General features: G+C 53.1%; 1 protein-coding gene across 2 annotated transcripts in view; it reads right to left on the reverse strand.

Annotated features, from left to right (window-relative positions):
• Nucleotides 1-1,585: 1,585 nt before the first annotated feature.
• The window catches only part of ATP8B2 (ATPase phospholipid transporting 8B2), a 19,891-nt gene continuing 539 nt past the window's right edge, over nt 1,586-20,937 (reverse strand). Inside the window, exons 2-28 of one of the 2 annotated variants that reach the window (XM_024748202.1) lie at nt 20,407-20,589; nt 19,034-19,092; nt 18,557-18,670; nt 18,338-18,436; nt 18,003-18,064; nt 17,829-17,901; nt 17,479-17,549; nt 17,144-17,223; nt 15,747-15,905; nt 15,443-15,531; nt 13,390-13,586; nt 10,460-10,668; nt 9,555-9,598; nt 9,130-9,295; nt 8,647-8,835; nt 8,379-8,494; nt 8,126-8,290; nt 7,930-8,041; nt 7,686-7,791; nt 7,417-7,561; nt 7,055-7,238; nt 6,686-6,909; nt 6,332-6,415; nt 5,521-5,766; nt 5,228-5,366; nt 3,461-3,591; nt 1,586-3,221 (exon numbers count right to left, since the gene is read on the reverse strand). In XM_024748202.1, coding sequence (XP_024603970.1) covers nt 2,943-3,221; nt 3,461-3,591; nt 5,228-5,366; nt 5,521-5,766; nt 6,332-6,415; nt 6,686-6,909; nt 7,055-7,238; nt 7,417-7,561; nt 7,686-7,791; nt 7,930-8,041; nt 8,126-8,290; nt 8,379-8,494; nt 8,647-8,835; nt 9,130-9,295; nt 9,555-9,598; nt 10,460-10,668; nt 13,390-13,586; nt 15,443-15,531; nt 15,747-15,905; nt 17,144-17,223; nt 17,479-17,549; nt 17,829-17,901; nt 18,003-18,064; nt 18,338-18,436; nt 18,557-18,670; nt 19,034-19,092; nt 20,407-20,589 — 3,725 coding nt within the window. In that variant the 3' untranslated portion in view covers nt 1,586-2,942. The remainder of the gene's footprint in view (nt 3,222-3,460; nt 3,592-5,227; nt 5,367-5,520; nt 5,767-6,331; nt 6,416-6,685; nt 6,910-7,054; nt 7,239-7,416; nt 7,562-7,685; nt 7,792-7,929; nt 8,042-8,125; nt 8,291-8,378; nt 8,495-8,646; nt 8,836-9,129; nt 9,296-9,554; nt 9,599-10,459; nt 10,669-13,389; nt 13,587-15,442; nt 15,532-15,746; nt 15,906-17,143; nt 17,224-17,478; nt 17,550-17,828; nt 17,902-18,002; nt 18,065-18,337; nt 18,437-18,556; nt 18,671-19,033; nt 19,093-20,406; nt 20,590-20,937) is intronic. The other variant, XM_024748203.1, reaches the window with a different exon arrangement.

Genomic DNA, 20,937 nt, shown 5'->3' on the forward strand with positions numbered 1-20,937 from the left:
GGAGAACAAAGCGAGTGCATCACACGGGTTTCTCAGACACACATTCTGAGAAGGCACTAGGGTAATGGTGGGAGAAGTGACCAGAAGACAGTAAGCCAGGTGCCCAAGTCCCCAGTGAGTGCAGGGAAGGAAGTAGGAAACCAAGAACAAATGGGTTATCTGAGCGGCAGGAGACTCCAACTCGTGCTTATCTAGAGATGGAAGAAAAGATATCTGCAAGAGGCAGTGAGAGTAAAAATAACTCAGGCCCTGCCCCTCAGATATGTATAATGCGATCCTGGGTGAGGGGAGACCTCAGCTGCTCATTTGAGAAGTGGGGGAGAACATTCTCTCCATGCTTGAATAGCACTTCGCCTGTCCTCTGAAACCTCTCTTGTAGGTCAGCAGTGGGTGGGGTGGGGAGTGGGGACCCTGAGGATCTGTCACAGGGTGAGGGGCAGCAGCCCTTTGTTCGGGGTGAAAAGTGGCAGGAACAGGAAAGTTAGGAGCCTAATCAGCCTCAAGGGATTAAGGCCTGTTTCTCTGTCCTGGGGGCGGGGGGATTGAGGCCAGATGCCACTTGCTGCCTGAGGCTCAGGGTTCCAGAAAGAGCCTGGTAAAAGGCTGATTTGCACCTGAACAGGTTCTTCCTGTGTGGAGGCAGGTACCAGTTTGTGTCCCAGGGGTCTGTGGGCTATCCCTGCCCTAGACTATTCCTCAGGAGGAAAACTGATCTTATGTCCATGTCTTTCCTCCAAGCTTAAGCACCACAGATTTTTGTATTTTATTTATTTATTTTTATTTACTTATTTATTTTGGCCACCCTGCGAGGCATGCGGGATCTTAGTTCCCTGACCAGGGATTGAACCCGGGCCCCCTGCAGTGGGACCGAGGAGTCCTAACCACTGGACCACCAGGGAATTCCCAGAAATCTCTATTTTTGAGAAGGAAGAAAGGGAGGAAGAGGAAGGACTGCCACCATGACAGAAAGGACTGGCTAGGTCAGAAGACGAAAGGGTGGGGTGGGGGAGTTGACGGGCATCAGAGTCCAGCACTAGCCCTGAGCTCTCCTAGGACACGAGCTCGCCTGGCTTCCTCACCCCTCTCCCTCCCTGAAAGACAGCAGCACACCTTATCTGCTAACCTTTACTTCCTGCAGTCTTGGGCTGCCTTCTTTTTTTTTTTAGCTGCACAGCATTCGGGATCTTAGTTCCCTGACCAGGGATCCCTGCGGTGGAGGTGTGGAACCTCAACCAGTAGACAACCAGGGAAGTCCCTACTTAGGCTCCTTAATATTTACTTCTGGGAAAAGCCAGGAAGATGGGAGGCTATGAGGCCTGTGCTAATGGAAAAGGCATGGGGTGGTGGTTAAAAAAAAAAAAAATCAAAAATATTTACCCGGTCCTTTCCCCTACACATACCCACCTATCTGGTATGTGTTAGGAATGAGAGTTTGGCCTGTGTTTGGAAAAGCAAACAGTCAAGGTCCTAAGCACCCAGCCATCAGCAGAACACAAAGTATGTTGGGTTTGTAAACCATGTGGCCTAAAGAATTTCCCTGTCAAGCTTTCCCCGCCCCCATCCCCTGCCCACCCCACCCTGCCTCAAGGCAGCACATCTCCAGTTCCCTTGGGACTCCCACATAGCCCACTCCCAGCTCCACACCATTCCTGAGTAACCCTCTCCACTACCAAAGACAAGGAAAAAGTTCTTCCCAAGACTGATTTGGTAGCAAATAACTTGGGAGACACGTAATTTAGGGAAGTGCTTCCTAGGTGTAGATGATGGAGAGGAAGGACAGGCAAGCCAAAGCTCTGCTGTCCAGACCAAGCCAGGCAGCCGCCTCCTCTGCTTTTCCCCACCACTCAGTACAGGGACCCCACCAAATCCTGCCGCGTGCTGGGCCTGGAGCGGGTGGGACCTCTTTTACCAGAGGGAGAAGTAGAGGTCAGCTTCCCTTTAGCCTCATCTCATGGTGCTCAGCTTCCCCTTTGGGGCCACCTCAGGCGCAGGAAAACACCACCGAGGAGGGAGAAGGAAAGTCAGAACAGACCCTGCCAGTGAACTTGGGTCTAAATTTAAAATGAAAGAAAACGTTCTTAGGACTACATTTCACAGCCAGCTTCAGGTCACTGAGAAGGACAGGCCCGCTTTCCTAGGCTCCAGCCCAATACCAGCAGGACTTACGGAATCCAGGAGTTGTGTGTGTTGAGGAGGGGTAGCACTTCACTCTCAAGGTGAGGAAGGAGACAGGAGCAGACCCCTGTATACTCTCCCCACACCCTGTGGCTGACAGGCACCTCCCTCCCTGGTCAGCCTCTCTGTCCCTCGTGGGCACCAGCCCCTCCCAAACCACTCCACATCTAGCCGGCCTCCTCTTCCCCAGGAGAGTTAAGACACCAATCACAACATAAAAGTCATATAAAGGCCTCCTCCACTTGCCAAATAAAAAAGACAAAACCAAACTGGACACAAACACACATCAAGGAGAGACACACACACTGTGAGGGGCCGAGGGCCCCAGCAGGTCTCTGGCTTCCCGGCATGATACATTCTTGTGTAATTCAGGAACAGGGGCTCTGGGGCCCCTCTGGGGAGTGGGAGTAAAAAAATACAGAGATTACAGTCTCCCTGTGGGCTCCCAGGCTGGGCAGGGGCAGACACAATCTCTCACAGTTTTTTCTTCTGTTTTTGGTTCCACATCTGATCCCCCACTGGGGCTGGTCAGCCCCCGCTCTGCCCTTGGGGCCAGCCCCCTCCACCCTCCCAACTGCTAGGAGGGCCCTGGGCTGGGGATGCCCCAGCCACTCCTAGTGGGACCAGCAGGACAGAGTCTACCAGGGGCCATGGGATGAGGACCTGGGCAAGGAATGAGGACCCACAGTTCCGAGATGCTGTCCTCTCGGTGGCCGGCCAGCCCTGCGTGCGCTGATCACTGGCAAGGGGCGTCCCCGTCCCAGCCATCACCCCTTGAGGGGCTTCTCAGCCCCTCCGCTGGGGCTGCTGGCGCTGTCACTCTTCTTCCTGCGCAGGCTCTCAATCCAGCTGGAGCTGGAGCGGGTGGTGAAGCCAGAGAGCGCCAGGGAGCTGAGCCGCATGTTTTTGCCAGACATGATGAGCTCCCCGAAGCCCTCCTGGTGGGAGAAGGCATAGCCGGAGCGCCGGGAACCCGTGCGACCCACCCGCCTCATGCAGCGGTGCTGGGCCTTCTGCTTCTTCCTCACCAGCTGGGTGTAGCGGACCTGGCGGGGGAGGCACGAGGGAAGGAGCCTCCGTCAGCGTGGCAGCGTCAGACACTGCCTCAGGGAAGGGCCCCAGAGTGTCTGGGATGGGGCAGGCACGGGCACCTCCAAGACTGCCCAGGCTGTCTGAACCCACCGTCCACGCACTTAACAGAAACTGCAGCCACAGGCGTATTTAAGCCCAAGGGCTTTCGGACACACGAGCTCCATCCCCCAAAGCAGACAGGCTGGCCTCTCACCGTGTCTGAGAGATCCGGCTTCAGGTTCAGCCTGAGGAACCGAAAGGCGACCACAGGCATGATGCAGACGACTGTGGTGAGCACGATGGTCAGCCACACGGTGGGCTGGGCCAGGGTGTTCTGGGCATTACCTGGGAACAAAGGAGTCAGGGGCCTTGGGAGTCACAAAGCAGGTGCAAGGGCAGCACCGCCCCGCTGAGTTCCCCATTTCTTTTTCTGGCAGCCCTACTTCCCCAGTCTCAAAACCTAAGTCATCCCTGGCTTCTCTTTCTCTCTGCTCTCCAAGTATTTATCTCCAACTTGGACTCTAGCTCCAAACTCTGAAAACAACTTCAGACCTGTTTTGTTTTGTCTTTTTTTCTTTCTTTTTTTGGCTGCACGACATGCAGGATCTTAGTTCCCCAACCAGGGACGGAACCCACACCCCCTACAGTGCAAGCGCCAAATGATAACCACTGGACAGCCAGGGAAGTCCCCAGACCTACTTCTTTAACTGCCTTAACCTGACATCTCTGTTGAACATCTAACGGGCACCTCGGTTTCACACGGCTGAAAGTGAACTACTGTTTCCTCCACCCCAATCTGCTCCACGTCTTCCCCAGCCCAGGAGATGCCACCACCCGCTAAGCTGCTCCAAGTAAAAGCCCCGGAGTCAACCTGGTTCCTACCCCCACCATCTCAGGCCCCCATCCAATCTGCTGCCTCCATTTCCAAAATATCTATGGGATTCCACCACTTTTCATTCGACTCCAAGCCACCATCATTGTCACCTGGGTTACTGCTATAGCCTCCTAGCTGGTCTCCCTGTTTCTACCTTTGCCCTCTACCTTTTATTATCCACAAAACAGTAAGAGTGATCCTGTAAAAACATAAATCAGTTTATGACATTTCCCTGCTCAAAACCCTCTGATGATGGCTTCCTATCACATTTAGATTAAAATTCAAAGTTCTTACTTTGACCTATAAAGGCTTAAATTACCTGGACTGATTCTCATCTCTGCCCTCCTGCCTCAGCCATACCTTCCAACCTCGTTTCCTTCACTCCCCCAGCTCCTCTGCTGCTGACGACCTCCCCACAAGCCCTCACCTAAGGCTTCCATATCACTGTTTCCTCTTCCTGGGCTGTTCCTGTCCAGAGAGGCACATGGCTCACTCCTTCCCTTTATTCAGATTTCTCTGTGCCAATGTCTCTTCCTCAAAAGGGCTTTGCTGATGACCCTTGTACCTTGATGCCATTCCCAACTCTCTCCTCAAAAAAAAAAAAAGGAGGCTCCTGGCAAGTCAAGTGCACACCTGACAGCCTGGCATTCTGATTCCTCAAATGGCCTGCCTTTCTAGCCTCTCTTCCACTGCTTCTCAAAGGGTATTCTTGTCCCACCCTAGCTGGAGAACTCTCTATTTCCTGGAAATAAACAGCCTTTTCACACTTCCAGCTCTCTGGCTTGGAATCTGGCTCCCAAGTCCTGGCTACACCCTCAGCAGCCTCTTCTGGGGGACTATCCCTGACCACCCCACAAACAGTCATTCTGCTGACCATGAAGCCTGCCACCCCTTCGCCTCCCTTGTAGCCTGGCAGGGCTGTTCTTCATTTTCATGGATACAGAGACTCTCTGAGGGCAGGGCCTGGGTCGGATACAACTAGATCCCGACAGCACCCTGGCAGAATACCTGGCACATAAAGAGTGTTGAATAAATGCCTACCTACCCCATTAGTCCCAGAACAACTGTGATTCCTCACTGATTCAAGAGGAAGCCACAGGCACTCACCCACAAACCGGAATTGGTTTGGAAACATGTCGAAGAGCCCATTACTGTGCATGGCAAAGAGGATAGCAAAGTAAACCGCCAGGCTGCCCCAGATGAAGAAGTGGTTGATGGCCGTCCAGTAGCCGGTATCCAGCCCAATCTGCGAAAAGCAGTTGTTACAGGCAGAAGGAGCACCCCCCCACACACAAACCCAGTCCCCCCTCCCAGGAACAGAACTGCAGTGCCCAGTGTACGCCAAGGACAGGAGCCCCACCCCTTCCAGAGGGGAGGCCAGTTCCCGGACTGCCTCCTACCTGCACACTGACCACGATGACCAGTGAAGTGGCCACGGTGACCGCAAAGGACTGGTAGTCAGCCAGCTGAGTGCCATCATCGCGGGTGGCCTCAGCAAACACCCCATAGGGGATGAAGAACATGAGCACAGATGTGTAGATGCCCTGGGCGATGCAGATGAAAAATTCCCGCTTGTTGAAGAGGAGGTTCAGCTGGCCTGGCTCGTACAGCTTAGGGTACTCCATGCTCCGCTGCTCCGGGACATCCTGTGTGCGGAGGGCCAGCGGCAAAGGAAGTCTCAGAAGCTGCCGCTTTAACTCAGGAAGGCCAAGGGCAGACTCTGCCCCCCTGCCTCTTTTTTTTTCTTTTCTTTTTTTTTTTTTGCGGTACGTGGGCCTCTCACTGTTGTGGCCTCTCCCGTTGTGGAGCACAGGCTCCGGACACGCAGGCTCAGTGGCCAATGGCTCACGGGCCCAGCTGCTCCGCGGCATGTGGGATCTTCCCGGACCGGGGCACGAACCCGTGTCCCCTACACCGGCAGGCGGACTCTCAACCACTGCGCCACCAGGGAAGCCCATGCCTCTTTTTTTCTAAATTCGACAGCTATATCCGACCTCAAGCCAGCTGCCCCCAATCCATCTTTTGTTCAGCAACCCAGGGGAGTTACAAGTCAGGTGTGGCTGAGAGGGAGAACCAGCCACACCCTGACCAGCTCACAGAACTGCCTTCCCAGGGACCACAGGCAGTGGGCACAAGCCTACCACTATCAGGTGGCTCCCTTGCAGCAACGTCTTTCTCCCCAGCCCGCCCGGTCATCCAACTCCCCCATACCTGATCGAAGACCCCCATAGCCAGGACCGGGAGGGAGGTGTACACGATGTTATAAAGGGTGATGAAATACTGGTCATAGACGGTCTGGAAGGAGAACAGGGAGTGAGAGAGGAGTGAACGTGCAGTCTTTCTTCACTACAAATCAGGCGGAGGAAGACAGCCGATGTGGCATATGTGGAGGCCTAAGGAATTTTCTGGAACTCCCTCTCCACTTCTTCAACAAGCATTTTTTTAAATGCATGCATCAGACAACAGCTAGGCCCTAAGGGGACCAAGCAATGAACAGGACAGATACAATCTCTGTCCTTAAGGAGCTTAAGGATTGGTAAGTCAGGGCAGTGGGGAGCTCACTACCTGGGCCGAGAAGCCGCAGAAGAAGCCAAACCAGAAGTGGACCATGGTGAAAGCGAAGTTCTTGTAAAAGAAATAGCAGAGGAACTTGCACATGCGCAGGTAGGACCAGCGCCCATGCACCAGCAGGAGGCGTTGCAGGAACTTGAACTGGGAGAAGGAGTAATCGGAGGCCAGGACAGCCTGGATCCCTTCCTGCCCACTGATGCCCACACCAATGTGAGCCGCTGCAGAGACAAGAGATGACAAGAGGATGAAGACAGCCACACCCTTCAGACTCACATCACATTTTGGCCCCCTCCCCCATCATTCCTCCCTGGGCCCCTCTCCCTTCCCCAGCGCCCAGCCGCCACACCTACGCAGTCCACTCACTTTTGATCATGCTGACGTCGTTGGCTCCATCTCCGATGGCAAGGGTCACAGCCTTCTTGTACTTCTTAACCAGTTCCACCACTTGTGCCTTCTGCAAGGGGGTCACCCGGCAGCAGATGACAGCTTTGCAGGCACAGGCTGTCTCCAGAAACTCCAGCTCCATGTCTGCCTCTAACGCATGGGCCTGGGAACACAGAGTGCTGAGAGAGCCCCAGTCTTCTCCAGGAGAGACCTGGGGATCAGCTCGTCCAAGTCCCTGTAAGACCGCAGCCCCCCTGAAGTCCAGGGAAATGGGAACATGGTAAGATCTAAGAGCCGCTCTCTGAAAAGATACTGCCCAAGCGAAGGATGACGACACTTACCAGGCTGTGCCCGTTGATGACCAGGGCGTACTCCCCAGCCACGGCTTCCAGGACAGAAGTGAGCTTGGAAGAAGAAAGCTTCTCCTGGTAGGTGAAGCCGTTGCCTACAGTGCGGGACGAGTCCATCATCTTCTCCCGGGCTTTCCTGTGAAGGGGGAAACGAGACCGTGGTCTGCCAGGACAGGAGCAGGGATTCAAGCCCAATCGGGAAACCTCTGCCCGACCCCCAGGTACACTGCAGAGCATCTACCTGCCTCGGGCCTTTTTACCTGAGCTCCTCCCGCACTTCCAGGACCGTGTGGCCAGTGACGATGAACACCTCCGTCATGTCGTCCGTCAGCATCTTGCAGGAATAGCCAATGTTCACGGCCGTCTCTACCAAGAAAGATTGCAGGAGCTCTGGACAGGCCCCCGACAAGGTCAGCGCAATTGCCAGCCCGATGTCCCAGGCTCATGCAAGGACTCCACGGGGCTGTGTCCAGATGCAATCTCCTTGGCCCTGCTGGTTCTCACCTTGCTTGTCCCCTGTCAGCACCCAGATCTTGATGTTGGCCAGCGTCAGGAGGGCGATGGTCTCTGGAACCCCTTGCTGAAGCTTATCCTCAATGGCCGTGGCGCCCAGCAGCTGAAAATACCACAAGGGTCCCTGGGACGAGAGTCCAGGCATGACCCCTCCTTGCCCACGCTTGGCTCGTTCTGCGGCCCATACCATCATGTCGCTCTCAACCTCCTCGTAGACGCTGGCCAGCCGGTCCTCCCGGCTGTCCTGGGCCAGGCTGGCCTGGAGCCGTCTCTCGGCCCACTCCTCGTAGTACTCTTCATCCAGATCCTTGTAGGCCAGGACCAGGGTCCTCAGCCCTTCGCCCGCGTACTCCTGGAGAAGGAGTCAGGAGAGTCAGCCCCCAGCCCCTCCCACCACCCCGCGAGTAGCAGAACCACAGGGCTCCCTTCCTCACGCCTACATTCAGGTGGTCAGTGGTGGTGTTGAGGAGCTCTTGGGTGGAGTGGTGGAGTCTGTCCAGCAAGATGGTGTCAGCCCCTTTGCAGTACAGTCGGATCTTCCCCTCTGGATTCCGCACTATGGGTGGGGCGGGGGGAGAACGTCCCAGAAAAATTCAGACAGGTGAAGCCCCCCAACCTTAAAACATCAAGGGTCACCCAGTACACCTCACCCATCCCGGGTCTGCATGCTGCCCCTGAATGCCCCCCGCACCCCCGTCCCGGCCTCACCTATGACTGACATCCGTTTGCGGATGTTGTTGAAGTCCAGGATGGCCAGCAGCTGGTACGTGATGGCTGTGCCCATCTCGTGGACAGTGATGGTCTTGGGTGTACGAGAGCGGAATACGAAACCAAAATTCCTGGCTGCGGTGACCAGAGCCCCCTCGTCTGGCGACTGGGCTTTGTAGTACAGCTCCCCTGGGTGGGGAGGAAGAACACAGGTGGTGTCAGTGGCCCCATTCTCAGCCGAGTGTCCCGCCCAGGAAGCCCCAGGCAGCCACACTACAGATCACAGCCCGAGCCCAAAGGCACAAGTCAGGTGGGGGAGAACACAAGCCAGCTCCTCGGCTCACCTTCGTTTCTCTTTTTTTTTTTTTAAGGCCGTGCTATGCGGCACGTGGGATCTTAGCTCCCTGACCAGGGCTCAAACCCGGGCCCCCTGCATTAGAAGCGTGGAGGCTTAACCACTAGACCTCCAGCGAAGTCTCTCACCTTTGTTCTTTTCTTCTGACATGACGGTGTGACACAGGGAAAGGAGGCGGAAGAACTCGTGCGTGTGTGGGTCCCCCATCTTGACAGCCTCCAAGAGGGTAGGGTCCCAAAATAAGAACTTCTTGTCAGCCAGAGGATTGAAGGAGAAGTTGACGGGTTCAGGCCTCTGGAGCAGGTTAAGAGTGTGATCAGGAAAGGGTGGGTCACGAGGCTGCCTCCCAGGGAGGCGCTGTCCCCACCAAGATCCTGTCCACTGTGGACCTCAAGATTCCCACTTCTGCTACCAGCTCTTCCTTAGAACACCATTTCCTCCAAGCAGCTTCCATTTCCTGACCAGACAACACATCACTCCTAACCACACCAACCCTGCCCAGGCACCCTGTGTTTAACTGGCACAGACAATCACCATGGGGTCTGGACCTTACCTCTCCCAATTCAGCTTTGTGGCCCAGGACATCGAACACGTCACCTACACACAGCCAGGACAGAAGGAGGAGCACCGTCAGAGCTCGAGACCTCGCAGAGCAGGGGGAGAAGCCTCCAGCACAGGACCCCCACAGGCATCTGGAACCCACAACCCTAGTCGCTGAGTGAATGTCGCCCAGATTCACACGGCTGACTCAAAGGACAGGAGGTGCAGGCACCCTGGATCCTCAGAACCCCAGGACTGAAAGCCATGACACCCACTGCTCTCCATCCCCATCCACGCTCCAGCTCCCCCCCCCAGGACAGCTCCAATTCCACACCCATGTCCCTAGGGCTCCCAGGGCCCTTCGGGTGCCTTTCGCTCTTTAGGGCTGCACAACAGACAAAGCCTCACACGCTGGCCATGGGGCCTGAGTTAGTAGAGAAAGCAGTTAGGAGAGGGGCTCACTCTGCATAAAAGACCCCACACACGCTGCCCAAGCCATCCCAGCAGCTCAGCCACAAGGCCACTGCAGCAGGGCCACACTGGAAAGGCCATGGTCACATTTCAGAGACTCACAAGGGCCCTGGACAGCAACACAGGGAGAGTCTAGACTCCAGCAGGGCTGACAAGGTCTAACCTGGCCAGTGTGCCCAGGGGCCAGTGTCTTGGGCTTCACTTCAAACAGCCAAGGAGCTCCCCTATTGCCTGGAGCTGGGATCGGGGTGAGGGCACCAGCAGAGGAGAGGGGAAGCACTGTCAGTGTCTACCTCCTGACCCGGGGCGCAGAGCAGACCCTCTCAAGTCCCACAGACCCAGGTAGGAAAGAAGTAAAACCCAAACATCAAGACAATTGTGGGAGCCCCAGCAGCACAATCCTTCAGGCAAGACGCAAGCCCTCGGTCCCTGGAGGCGCAGCCATACCGTAGCTGCGGCCGTTGATGGAGCACTTGTTGAAGACCATGATGTTCTGGGTGAGGGTGCCTGTCTTGTCAGAGAAGATGTACTCCACCTGGCCCAGCTCCTCATTCAGGGTGGTGGTGCGGGCCTCCGCGGGCGTCCGCTTCTTCACGCAGAACATCTTCTTGTCCCAGTTGATGAAGTAGCTGTGGCCCAGGCGGATGACCTCCACGCTGCACAGGGTACAGGAGGTGAGGCTGGGGGCAGGAAGGGGAGGGGGACCCCACCCCCATGGGCCTTTGCTGCAGGCCCTCCGCCTGGGGAGAAACAAGAACGGAGCGGATACCTGGGCAAGGACACCTGGGTGGGGGAGGGCAAGGAGAGCCTAAAGGTGGGGGTCCCCGACCCTGACCCTCTGACGCTCTCCAGACAAAAAAGGTGCAAAGGGCCTGGGCAGGCGGGACAGACGGCACAGGCAGAGGAGAGGGGACTGCAGACAAGGCACTCGACCCGTTCTTACCTCAGGACTAATAATACAGAAACCATGCAGAGAAAACAAGAGAAAGTGCAAGAGGGAAGGAAGAGAAAAAAAAAAAGAGAAAAAGAAATAATGAGGGTGCTGCACGTGCCACAGGCACACAGGCGTCCCTGCAGGGAGAGAAAACCGAGGAGGCCCTGGAGCCCGTGCCTTGCTGCCCAAACACAGGCGAGCTCGCTCCTTCCGCCCGGCTCTGGGCTGCACAGCCTGACCTGGGGTGTTTGGGAAGAAGGCGGGGCAGACTGAGATGCTGACTCCAGAAGGAAGCGGGGCCTCAAGAGTCTGGGGAAGAACACCAATTTACGTCGGCACAGGGCTCTCAGCACCCCACGGTGTACTCGCATCACCCTCTTTACTAGGCATTACCCTTGGGATTTGGACTGTTAGCATCTCAGAAAGGGCCCACGTTTAGGTCCAGCACAGCCAAGCAATGGGGCCACGTCTGGAACCCTGCTGCCAACCTGACTGAGGCTGCTGTCAGGACCCAGCGACCACACAAACAATGAGCTGGCTGGAAACGCCTTGATGGCCTTTGCCCCACTCCACTGATCAAGCGTCCCCTCTCCACCCTCCCCGCAAACACACACTGTAACCTGATGACACTTAGGAACTTTCTCAGGCAGCTACCATAGGCTTCGAGCGAACTTGGATACAAAACAAAGACAGCAAAGTCCAAAGGTGGACAAAAAAAAAAATCAGATTGGAAACAAGAAAACCTTTAAATAGTAATGAAATACCAGAGTTGTGACGGTCATGATGAACATGCTACCACCCGTTATTCGTACAGTAATTTAATTTTTAAAAAGTATTTTCCAATCTTGTATCTTATATCAAAATGTCCCTATTAAGAGAATGAAACTGGTATTATTCTTCCCATTTTACATGAGAAAACCAAGGCCCTAAGGGACTGTGGATTTGCCTGAGGTCACGTGGCTACTGAGTAGGCAGGACTAAACCACAAGCCTTCTGAGTCTCCTTCTAATGTTCAAAAGCCCCTGTCCACTGTCCACCCTCAGCACAGAAACTCCTTATCTCCTACTCACTGTCAGCAGCACTAGGACTCAGTGGCTAGTGGGGAGATCTGAGGACTATTTGCGGAATCTATGTGAACAAAAAACAACATATGGGAAGAGATCTGAGCATCTCTGTAAAGCATTTCCTCAAAAATGTTACAGGTTGGGAGTTCCCTGGCAGTCCAGTGGTTAGGACTCTGCGCTTTCACTGCCGAGGGCCTGGGTTTGATCCCTGGTCAGGGAACTAAGATCTCACAAGCCATGCAGCCAAAATAATAATAATAATAATAAAGTATACAATTCGATAAATTAAAAAAAAGTCATAGGTTCTCTTATCTCAAGTGCAAGGCACTAAATACAAAAATATCTTCTCTCTTCTTGCCATTCTTTCTTCCCCCTGCATCCCCCTGCCCTTCCTGTTCATTCTCCCTGTTAACATTCTCTTTCCTGCAAACATCCTAGATGTCTTCTTACTCCTATTCATGCTGTAGGCCACTGCCAGCCAACACTTCCTAAAGCATTCTTTAGACTTTTTTCAAGAATCTTTTAATGGTTTACTAAGTAAAAGTCCATTGGCAAAGATTCAGGACCCTCCACAATAGGGAACAAGCTTGTGTTTCCAGCTCTCTGTCTCACAGCCCCCCATTCACAGTCCATGATCCTGCCAAACTGTCCCAGGACCAACCATTGCAAGGTCCCTATCTCTGTGCCTTTGTTTCCAGCCCTCTCCTCCAGGCTCCACCTTCACCCATCCCTGCCACCATTCAAAGCTCAGTTCACCAGCAACCTCTTCAAAGATGTCCTCTCTGATTAACTATGCGGGGAGTAATGCTCTTCCAACCCTCATGGCACTTTGTGCCTCTGTGGTATCTCAGTGGGATGCATGGTAGCTCAGTGTCTTACACTGTTTGCATCTCTCCTCCCCTACCAGTTTGCTGCTTTTGAAGGCAGAGGCTGTATTACACATCAACTGTGTCCCCTTGCTTTACACATAAGGGTAACACTGAACGTGTTACAGCACTAGTTCCCATTTTGTTTTATAACATGTTCAGATTTATCTCCCTCTACTAGACTGAAGCTCCTGGAGGGAAGGAAATCCATTCTTAATACATCTTTGTATATGCCACAGCACCTAGCATGCTTCTTTGCACAAAGTCTGCATGCGATAAACATGTGCGAATAAATCAATATGGTTTTTATTCTAATACAATCCAAAGTACCAGGAAACTGTGGTGAAGTTTGCTTTGTACAAAAAGATAAACAGATAATATAAAATGTTCACAGCACAGGAAGGAGAGGACCCCAAGTTCCCTCTCGAGAATTTCATCTTCACAGAAGACAGAAGTTTGCCAAGGGACCACCTGAGCTCCCTGGAGAGACCCCAGAGCAGAGAGAGCACATACCTGACATAGAGCGATATGGGCACGACGGTGTTAAGGATGATGATGTAGGACCAGAAGGAGAGGAAGCCAGAGAAGAAGGCACTGTCCACCGCCTCATCCCAGGGCAGGTAGACCTGGAAGCGTGTCCCAACCTCGTGCTCCCAGATGGCATTGCCAATGGCTAGGATCACCCCCATGCAGACCAGAAATCCAAAAATCTGCAGAGGAATGAGAAGCAGAGGCTAAGCTGCCACTTAGGAAGCCCTCAAAACCAAGTGCATCTCTGAAGGTCACCACTGGTACCCTGAGCCCTTGAAAGCTCAGGCATCTTTTTTTTTTTATAAATTTATTTATTATTTATTTATTTTTGGCCACGTTGGGTCTTCGTTGCTGCGCACAGGCTTTCTCTATTTGTGGCGAGCAGGAGCTACTCTTCATTGCGGTGCACAGGCTTCTCATTGAGGTGGCTTCTCTTGTTGCGGAGGATGGGCTCTAGGCATGTGGGCTTCAGTAGTTGCGGCACGCAGGCTCAGTAGTTGTGGCTCGCGGGGTTAGCTGTTCCGTGGCATGTGAGATCTTCCCGGACCAGGGCCCTAACCCGTGTCCCCTGCATCGGCAGGTGGATTCTCAACCACTGCACCACCAGGGAAGCCCCTCAGGCATCTTTAAAATGGTGGCATGCTCTAGTGGGAAGCACCCAGAACTGGTGACAGGTTCTAGTCTGTCACTGACCATCACGTGGACTTTCTCTCACGATGTTTTATCAACTGTATGCTGGGAGGGCTGAAATGGTTGTGTAGCTCCCACTCTGACATCCTAAAACATTTGGGAGACCTCAAAGATGGTAAGAGTGGGGGTGAGCTACTTTCAACATATCAAAGAAGCTTATTAGAAATCACCCATTTACCGGAGCTAAGCCTCTACAGGCTAACAAAAATGCCGGGACTTGCCTGGTGGTCCAGTGGCTAAGACTCCACGCTCCCATCGCAGGGGGCCTGGGTTAAATCCCTGGTCAGGGAACTAGATCCCACATGCCACAACTAAGAGTTCTCATGTTGCAACTAAAGGTCCCACATGCAACAGCTAAGACCCAGCGTAGCCATAAATAAATAAATAAATATTTTTTTTTAAAAAATGCCAAGTTTCTGTAATGTTCATTATCTTATACAGATTGCCCAAAAAAGTCTTTTAACCAAGACACAAATTATGTCTTCATAAATGTAGATTTCTTAATAGTCAAAAAACTTATAAAGCTTGGAGTCCTTGAAGAAGGATCATAAGAAAGTTTTGGTGGTTTAAAAGAAAAAAATTGAGACCATTGCGTGATTTCAGACATCTATCTTCAAAGCTGCCTCCACTCTGGATGCTTTGAAGCAAAGCAGGAACCATCCTGATGTCCAAGGACTACCAGGGGACGATGCAAGCCTTGGCCTGATAGCCTCTCAGACTGGGGTTTCTGCAAACCCTTCAAGGCCAGGGAGGAAACTGTCTCACCAGACGCTGACCCCAGCTTTTGCAAGCTGGCGTGTGGGGGGCAGGCAGCAGGCAGTGGGAGCACAAGAAGGGGAGGAGAGCCCAACAAGGAGCTCAAATTTCTAGCCAAACAAGAGAAGGATTCAGGAATTGCCAAAAACTAAAACAGAAACTTTTCCTTTGGGATCCTTTGCTCTTGGAAGTCAGGGGAAAAGACCCTGCTATCCATCCTCCAAATGGAAATTTTTCTTTTAATTCGCTCTCCATCCCCATGAAGGCCTCCTTGTCCCTGGCAAAGCAAACAGAAGGTCACATGCTACACTAAGTCACCACCATAACTGGAATCCAGAGAAGGGAAGATTTGTTTTAACTTTCTTTAAGTTGTTGATTCATGCACGTTCCTAATGTTTTTTAAATAACATCTTCCAAGTCCAAAAAGAGCCTGAAATAAACACTGTCTTTGAGTGGTTGACCTGCCAGTGGCTTTAAAAGCTAAAACCTGAAGGCTGACTACTGACCAGAGAGGAGAGATGGAAGTAAAGCGACCCGCCCAGGGAGAACCAGAAGGGCAGAGGCAGGAACCGTATGTGGGAAGCCTTACCCAGAGCACCAGTGTGTTCATTAGGCGATCAATACTTGTTCTCTTGAATTTGGTCCTGCCGCTGTTCTGCATCAACTTAGTGTCAGGACCTAGAAAGGAATGCGAAGGGCTGGGAAAGCCAAATAACAAATGTGCCTCTGGGCTTCTGCCCTGGTCCCCAGACTACAGGACATCAGGGTGGAAGAGAGACACTGGCTGGATGAGAAGCTTGGATCCAGGGCCCACTCAGCTTCCTCCCACATTCCTGCGGGAGGGTGAAGGCAGCAATTCTCACCCTTCTTTCTTTGGGCCCTAGGAGGCTCACCTGCAAAGATGACCAGCCCGAAGCACCACTCGGTGTTTCGCAGCACGCAGCCCCGCAGCAGCATGTTCTGGTTGCTCAGGGGGAACTTGTTCTCCTTCCAGTAGAGGGTTCCGCTGAATTTGTCCAGCTTATTGTTGGGAGGTTCGCAGATCACTTCACCTGAACAGAAGACAAGAGTGCCCCCGTTCAAGGTGCAGTCTGTAGCTTAACCAGGAGACAGCAACACAGAAAAAGAAGCTGCAGGGAGATGGTGTTAGGATGTGAGCCCATCACACACTGCTGGTGGGAGTGTGAACTGATGCAACTTTCTGGGAAAGGAATGAAGCAGCATGAACTCCTACTAAAAGTACACATAGCCTCAGACCCAGTAATCCCACTTTGGGGACTCATTCTACAGAAATGATAGCATAGGGCTTCCCTGGTGGCACAGTGGTTAAGAATCCGCCTGCCAATGCAGGGGACATGGGTTCGAGCCCTGGTCCAGGAAGATTCCACATGCCACGGGGCAACTAAGCCCATGTGCCACAACTACTGAGCCTGCGTGCCACAACTACTGAGCCCACGTGCCACAACTACTGAAGCCCATGCGCCTGTGCTCTACAACAAGAAAAGCCACCCCAATGAGAAGCTTGCGCACCACAACGAAGAGTAGCTCCCCCTCACTGCAACTAGAGAAAGCCTGCGTGCAGCAACGAAGACCCAACACAGCCAAATTAAAAAAAAAAAATGATAGCATAGCTCAAAACAATTTTATTGAAGCATTATTTGAAGAGCAAAAGACTGGAAACAACTGAATAGTCAGGGGAGAGCTGAACAAATTACAATACATCAATTCTATGAAACATTATAGGGTTATGAAAAAGAATGATGCAAATTTCTTTACATAGCGACGTGATAAGATACTTATGATGAATTTAGTAAGTACAGAAAGGCGGTTGCAGAGATTTTAGTACAGTATGATCCCACTGATTTATGCTCACGTGTCTGTATAAACAGAGAAAAGTGTGGATGAATACACACTAAACTGCCAGTTAACGTGACTACCTAAGGAGACTAGAATCGGAGGGAAGGAGGGCTTTTTCTTATACGTGCTACATGGTTTGTCTTGTTAGAAGGAGCATATATCCTTATTCTGAGACAAATAAGAAATAAGAATAAGCTGAATTTCAACATGTACAGCAAGGAGGGAGCTATCAGCCATGAGGATCTCTTGAAATGACCATCAATTCACAAGTAAATGATAGCCACCTGGCATTCCTGACACCCCTGCCCCCCAAAAACCCAAAAAAGTCCAGAGCGGTACATAATCACAGGAACAAGAAGCCAAAAAGAGAAGGCACAATTTAAGCCCAAACCCACCTCCTCTACCTGAAAGCTGCTTCTCCAAAGTGACTCACCATCAAACTTGGCAAGCTTACTGAGGTCTCCCAATTCCGAGGTGACTGGAATCGCCTGCCGTACTTTCATGTTGGTCTCTCTGGAAGGACAGTGTCCCTGAGGCCTGGTTCCCTTCTCTTCCTCTAGATTCTACCTGGGGGCACCTGACCATGGAGGACCACCCCCCCCACCGCAGGCATTACTAGGTGGTAATTCTTTTACACGCCCCAAAGGCTTTCTTACCCATCAATTTTCCAAAAGGTACAGAGCCCAGACCTGGGAACCTCTTTCAAAAACAAGCTTGTTACCCCAAAGGAGGCAGAAGGAGATGTGTGACACTGAGCATGCGACTTACCCATCGAGTTCTGCTGTCTCTATGTAACACAGCCCATGGGGCTCACTGCTGGAAAGGAGGAGGAGATCCGCCTAGAAAGAAAGCCTAGTGAGAAGGCCAAAGACCCAATCCTCCGCCCGCAATGGACTCTTTGATGATCCCTCCTTCCACTAAGCACTCTTGGTTTGCTTAGTCCCAAGCATGTGAATGGCTAGAAAGGAGGCATATTAATATGACACAGAAGCTTCCCACTCAAGAAAGTTTCCTCCCATATGTGTTTAAGAGGCAATAGTCAATCAGGAAAGACTCATCCCTTTCTGCCAAAGTAAAGGCAGAGCACTGTAGGCCTAGAGGGGCACCTTGTCCCTTACCGCCACAAACTGGTTATTTTCTAGCTTGATAATATCACCAACACAGACATTCATCCACTGCTCTTGCTGGAGGCTGAGGCAATGAGAAGATAGAGAAGAGGCTGTCAGTAGCTAGAGAAGTTCCCAGGGGACCCCTTTCTTCCCCAAGGCCCTCAGTCTCCAACAGGCACTCACATTCCATTGATCAGCACCTGAGACTGACGGTTATTCACCTGGTTATCACTCTTGTGGCGGAACTGAAGAGAGGAAAGAAAGGTAAGACACCTTCTCCCGCTCCAAGGGACTTAGATGATCAGTGGAATGCAGAGCATGCTGGGTACCACCTTGTCTACACCTGTTCACAGGTCTACTCTCTCCCTGACTCCCCCTCCCTACTCTCAGCCAAGATATCATGGATCTAGCTGGACCAGGTAAGGAATGGCAAGGTCACTGAGGAATTGTGCTGGGTGGAGGAAAGTGAGTTGTGGGGTGGGGGGTGGGAAAAAGGTATAAAAATGAAAACAACTCACATAGTCATCAGTGGCGTCTTTAACAGCTGTGATTGTGAGGACAAGAACCAAAGGCACAATGGTGGTGAACCAGGAGAGGGAGGAGATCTGTGGGATCAACTGAATAAAGGAAAGAGAAGGCATGCTTCCGAGGCCCCGTCCTCGTTTCCCCTAGACCTTTCTCTTCCTTGACTTTATATCGCTTTGTGAGTTGCAAAGGGTTTACCACAGGTCACTTACCTGCAGAATGAGAAGGAACAGGAAGTAGGTATTGGCAACTTCCTGGAACTGCTCAAAGAGGTTGACAGGCAGGAAGGTGAGAATATTGTACTTGGAGGTCTTGATGCAGTTACTCTGTGGCAGTGGGAGAGAAGATAATGAGGCAGCCTCCAACCCCAACCCAGAATGAGACTGAGGCTGCCTCCTCCGTCCACACTTTCCAAACCTCTGTCCCCAAAAGCCAGTGACCAGAGGTGTGGGAGGGCGAAAGAGGAGGAGGGAAGAGAGTCTCACGGGGTCAATGTATCCTGCTTCACTGACAGGTGAAGGCCATGAAAAATTCAGCACACAGCAGGTGGAGAGTGGCGAGGAGGCTGCCTTCCCCTCCCTCAAGCACTCTCCCAGCAGTCAGCCCTGTGTCCCAGCCTAGGACAGATGGGATGCACCTTTCCCCTTTCTGACTCAGGAGGAGAGCACAGGTGGTCTAGAGCCACTTACCGCATACTGGAATCTCTCATTGTATTCTCGGTCATTGGCCCGCGCCCTCCTTTCTTCTTCTGCAACAGAATGATGCTGCAGTCAGGAGCAAACTGAGGCCTGGCCCGACACCTTGTCAGGCCCACCCCACTCTATGGGTTTTCCACTGAGGGGCCTTGGTTCCTTCCACAGCACACAGTTTTTAAGGAGTTAGCACCACACCTGAGGTGCCACTAAATTCTTCCCTCTAGTCCACCTCTCACCACCAGCCTGACCACTGGGCTCTGCAGGTATTACATTCTCAGGACAAGATGCCTTCTCCTTTCCTCACCAACAACCATCAAGGTCTTCCACTGGGGACACTCAGTTTCTCTCCCCCATCCCTTTAATTAATGCTGTAGGAATTAACGGCATTGGGTATCTCCAGAGGAACAGTAGCTGAAGACACTAAGCTTCCTTCTCCTGGAAACCCCTGCAGATCAAGCCACGGTACTGCCCTCCTCCTAACCTAGTGGGTGGGGTGGGTGGCAAGACAGAGGGTCACTGTGCCCTGGAACTGCTCTGCGGCAGCATCCCAGCCCCACGTGCAGTCCCCCCTACAGAAGCCTCTGCTTGTCACATGTCATCAGCAGCGGCTTCTGACTGGCCCACAATGACATCATCTTATTTCAAAGCTCATCTTCAAGTGCCGGGGGAGGGGGGGGGCGCGGGGGCTGGTCAGGGATATGGGTCATGCAGACTGAGACAGAGATGAAAGAGGGAGGAATGGGATGTAGTTGAAGCAGTTGCTCTCTAACCATAACCTTTCTTGTGCCATCTGCACATATTTCTCCTAAAAAACACATCTGTCACTGAGTGACAAATGAACTACACCTATTCTGAACACCCACAGATCTGGGACTGCAGGCACCAAGTTCAGGTCCCAGAATATGGGGTTGTCCTAGGAAGTGTTCTCCAGCCCATCTCCCGTGGTCAGGACCACAGGCTGAAAAAGGGGGTACCCTGGTTAGGCAGTAAACATAATGCAAACCAGTCCTGGAGCCAAAGGCAGCATTCCAGATGCCTTCCCTCACCCCCTCCCAAGCCCCCTGCAGGGCACACTGCAGTAACAAAAACCTCAGACCAAAGCATCCTCTGCCTACCCAGAGTGCTCCTTCCCTGCATGGTCACTTTACTCCCAAAACTTCCCCAGAGGGGACCCCTCAGGCTGAGTGCCTGTGCAGTCACCAAAGACCATGCAAAAGGAGAGGAAGGGACCAAATGCTTCGGAGTCAGGATCTCTGGGTTTGCAGAGGACAAGGGAAGGCTGGGGGAGGCCGGGGACAAGCGAATGTGAGGGAGGAAGGGGGTAAATTACGGGCTCGGGAGAGCTGCCAGTCGCTGCCTCCTGTTACCTGTCCCCCAAGAGGGCTTCTTTCGGCTCCAGGAAGGGGGAGCCCCGGCCCGGGCCCACTTCTCGGGCATCTCCTTGGGGACCGTCATGATCCCAGTTTGAGCGGGGGAAGGGCGGGCTGTCTGTCGGTCTGTCCTCGGCCTCAGCGGCTCCGATGGGGCGGCCCCCCAGGGAGGCACCGGAGCTGCGGCAGCTCAGAGTGGAGCCCCGGCCGTGTGGCGCGCGCCCCACCTGCAGCCCCGGCCATCCTCCCGGCCGCCCGCACCCAGCGACGCCGCGCGCTCTGCTGCGCCACCGCCGCCCCCGATGTCCCCCGCGGACGCCAGCGCGTTCTGAGTGGCCCCGGACACGACTTGCACTCCCTGGGCTCCGCCCCCGCCCGCTCCCCCGACTGCAGGGTTAGCAGCCTGCCAGCGCGCCGCGTAGGCGAAAGCCAGCACGGAGTCCCGCCTCCCTCGGCCCGGCCAATGCGGGTGAGGGGACTGCCAGCGTTGTCCGGGGCAACAGCTTTCATCCCACCGCCTCCCACCCC

This window comes from Neophocaena asiaeorientalis, unplaced genomic scaffold (assembly GCF_003031525.2).
Source record: "Neophocaena asiaeorientalis asiaeorientalis breed wild unplaced genomic scaffold, Neophocaena_asiaeorientalis_V1.1 scaffold76, whole genome shotgun sequence".
Lineage (NCBI taxonomy): Eukaryota > Metazoa > Chordata > Mammalia > Artiodactyla > Phocoenidae > Neophocaena > Neophocaena asiaeorientalis.